Source organism: Dinoponera quadriceps, unplaced genomic scaffold (genome assembly GCF_001313825.1).
Source record: "Dinoponera quadriceps isolate SergipeBrazil2010 unplaced genomic scaffold, ASM131382v1 scaffold4818, whole genome shotgun sequence".
Lineage (NCBI taxonomy): Eukaryota > Metazoa > Arthropoda > Insecta > Hymenoptera > Formicidae > Dinoponera > Dinoponera quadriceps.
Genome location: NW_014558755.1, coordinates 1 through 2,631, shown reverse-complemented (window position 1 = coordinate 2,631; position 2,631 = coordinate 1). Strand labels below are relative to the sequence as shown.

The window sequence follows — 2,631 nt, the reverse complement described above, 5'->3', positions numbered from 1 at the left end:
TCATGAAATACTCATGAATATATTGTCAACGCCCTTTACATTTATAGTAAAAACAATTGATTTTCTGCTACCTTCAATCTTGTTAGTGTTTTTTTTTTCTACAAACCAATTCTAATTACACTCATTTAAAGTAGCAAAAGTATCATAGTTATTCTTACACCACAGAAGTATGGGCAGCGTAGGTATGTAGAGGAATATCAAAACAGTCGTAAAACAAAAGCCCAAATTGTAGATACTCTTGGATCCGTCGTAACCCATGTCATAGAAAGTTCCGCCAATAATGAATCCCAAGAAAACGTACAAATATATCTTCAGGTACAGATGGTCCTATGAATACACATAGAAATCGCTTATTTCCACGTTCGTTTTGATAAGTTTATGGACCAATGTTATGGAAATATTAATTCGTGCGTATCATGTACTTTTACCGACCTGACATTTCTCTTTCATTAGAGATACAATTATCTTAGCAAACACCAACTAACAATAACATAACATTAAAATTATAATTTCTCACTCAATAATGTATCGTAAATGCAATATATTACTCATTTATGTAACATATATAAAATAACAGTTAAATTGTGGAAAAGGAAATTGTAACATTGATTTTATATTGTTATTAATTGGTGTTTGCTACAATGTTCATTNATTGATGTTATATTGTTATTAATTGGTGTTTGCTACGATGTTCATTTCAAAATCATTCAATACTGAATTTCATCAATTTATGGAATGTCATCAATTTATGGATTTCCTTCGCACTCCGTTGTTTTTTACTTGCCAATTGTAATCAGCAAAACCCAATATTCACTTGATCTTACCCTGTTCCGACAGAGCTGCAGCATCATTCTGTGTATTAGTATGCTGAAATGATCGAAACATAATTGTCTCGGATAATTTTTCCTCTCAAGTTCGAAATCTTGCTTCGAACGGTAGACCTGCAGAATTGGTGCCTTCATTTCCACACAAGCGATCATTCGTTCAGTCAAATCGAAGNATTCAATACTGAATTTCATCAATTTATGGAATGTCATCAATTTATGGATTTCCTTCGCACTCCGTTGTTTTTTACTTGCCAATTGTAATCAGCAAAACCCAATATTCACTTGATCTTACCCTGTTCCGACAGAGCTGCAGCATCATTTTGTGCATTAGTATGCTGGAATGATCGAAACATAATTGTCTCTGATAATTTTTCCTTTCAAGTTCAAAATCCTGCTTCGAGCGGTAGACCTGCAGAATTGGTGCCTTCATTTCCATACAAGCGATCATTCGTTCAGTCAGATCGAAATCATGTTCGCCTGATGAGATTTCTATCACTGAAACGATTGTAGTTTAATGATATTAAGTGATATCTCTGTATGTATATTTGAACGCGATATTATATTATTTTAATTTTTCCATACAATTAAGTGTAAATTAAAAAATATACGCAATTAAAAGATTTATGTCTTTCATTCTCTTTCTTTCTTCTCTGAAAAACTTTAATATAAAAATATTACAAAATGTTATAAAATATTTATCAAGTACGATGAAAGTACAACGTGTATTAATAAGCAAACGCAGTACAATGTTACATTGTGAGCAAATAATTATCCTGTACATCAGATCAGACGTTTATTATTATCTACGTAATCTGCGACATGTAACATTTCTCAGACAACAATTTAATGTAACTTATGAATCTATTCTCTTGAAATCTTAATACTATTATTTTGGGCGTACAATATTGGCAGAAATCAGTGTAATTTAGAGTAATTTACAATTTAGAATAATTGAAAGTGCGATCGCTTTTTTACATTCTTGTAAACTTACCGAAATCTGCGAGATTGTAATGTCTCGGACATTCTATGTGCACGCTTTGTAGATATGTCACTAGGTTGCTCGCACTGCCTCTGTAAATGCATTGTCCTGTAGTGATGACGAAGACGTGGTCAAATTTTTGAAATATTTTTGCGCTGGGTGTGTGTATCGAACATATGACAGTATGTCCATTATGCGCCAATTTTTGCAGAAGCGCCATACATTGAGAAGAAGGCAATTCATCCAAACCACTGAAAGAAAGTGCAATCAACAATATATTTACGCTTATATTGTGCTTCAAAAATTAACGTGCGAGAGAACATTATTTAGCTTACTGTCATCGAAAGAAAATAATTGTAACGCTTTAATTTATAACGGGTGAGTTTCGCGATTGTTTAGGATATTTGCTTAATACCTTTCAAATGCGAGAAACAATGTTGAAACATTTCTTCATACCTATCGAATGTATCACTTATTTTCAAATATTTGCTTTTGTCTAGATATTAATATTTGCGCTTGTATTCATCTCTATTAAAGAATTCTTCACACTTTTAACATGTTTCGATGAACAGTCGTCCACTTACGTATTCTTAAAGATAATATTATTTGACAAATTTTTTATTTCTTATACATTCCCTTCATTATAAATGCATAATGATACGTAAGTGCGCAGTGCTAATGGTATTGAAAAATGAATCTTTCCCAAATGCTGACTGAGTAAAAGGAGAAATAGATACAAAGAACAGGAGAGAAGATGCAGAAAATACAATGTGTTTTCGATCAAATTTTCCTTTTTATATCGAAGAGCGTGTAGACTTTTCTTCG

The 2,631-nt window shown here is 32.2% G+C and overlaps 1 protein-coding gene across 1 annotated transcript; it reads right to left on the bottom strand.

Moving 5' to 3' along the window:
- Window positions 1-6: 6 nt before the first annotated feature.
- LOC106749981 (ATP-binding cassette sub-family G member 1-like) lies at window positions 7-2,228 on the bottom strand. The gene is made up of 3 exons (XM_014629981.1): window positions 1,819-2,228; window positions 1,120-1,322; window positions 7-327 (listed from the first exon to the last, which is right to left on the bottom strand). The coding sequence occupies exons 1-3, from the start codon at window positions 2,024-2,026 to the stop codon at window positions 112-114; spliced, it is 627 nt and encodes a 208-aa protein (XP_014485467.1). The 5' UTR covers window positions 2,027-2,228; the 3' UTR covers window positions 7-111.
- Between the last annotated feature and the right edge of the window lie 403 nt (window positions 2,229-2,631).

Excerpts from the sequence above, each read along its gene's own strand:
- LOC106749981 (XM_014629981.1), bottom strand. The coding sequence starts at position 2,026 with ATGGCGCTTCTGCAAAAATTGGCGCATAATGGACATACTGTCATATGT. Across the intron at positions 1,323-1,818 it reads TTACAATCTCGCAGATTTCG|TGATAGAAATCTCATCAGGC; the intron begins GTAAGTTTACAA and ends CAATCGTTTCAG. Across the intron at positions 328-1,119 it reads TGCAGCTCTGTCGGAACAGG|GACCATCTGTACCTGAAGAT; the intron begins GTAAGATCAAGT and ends GTGTATTCATAG.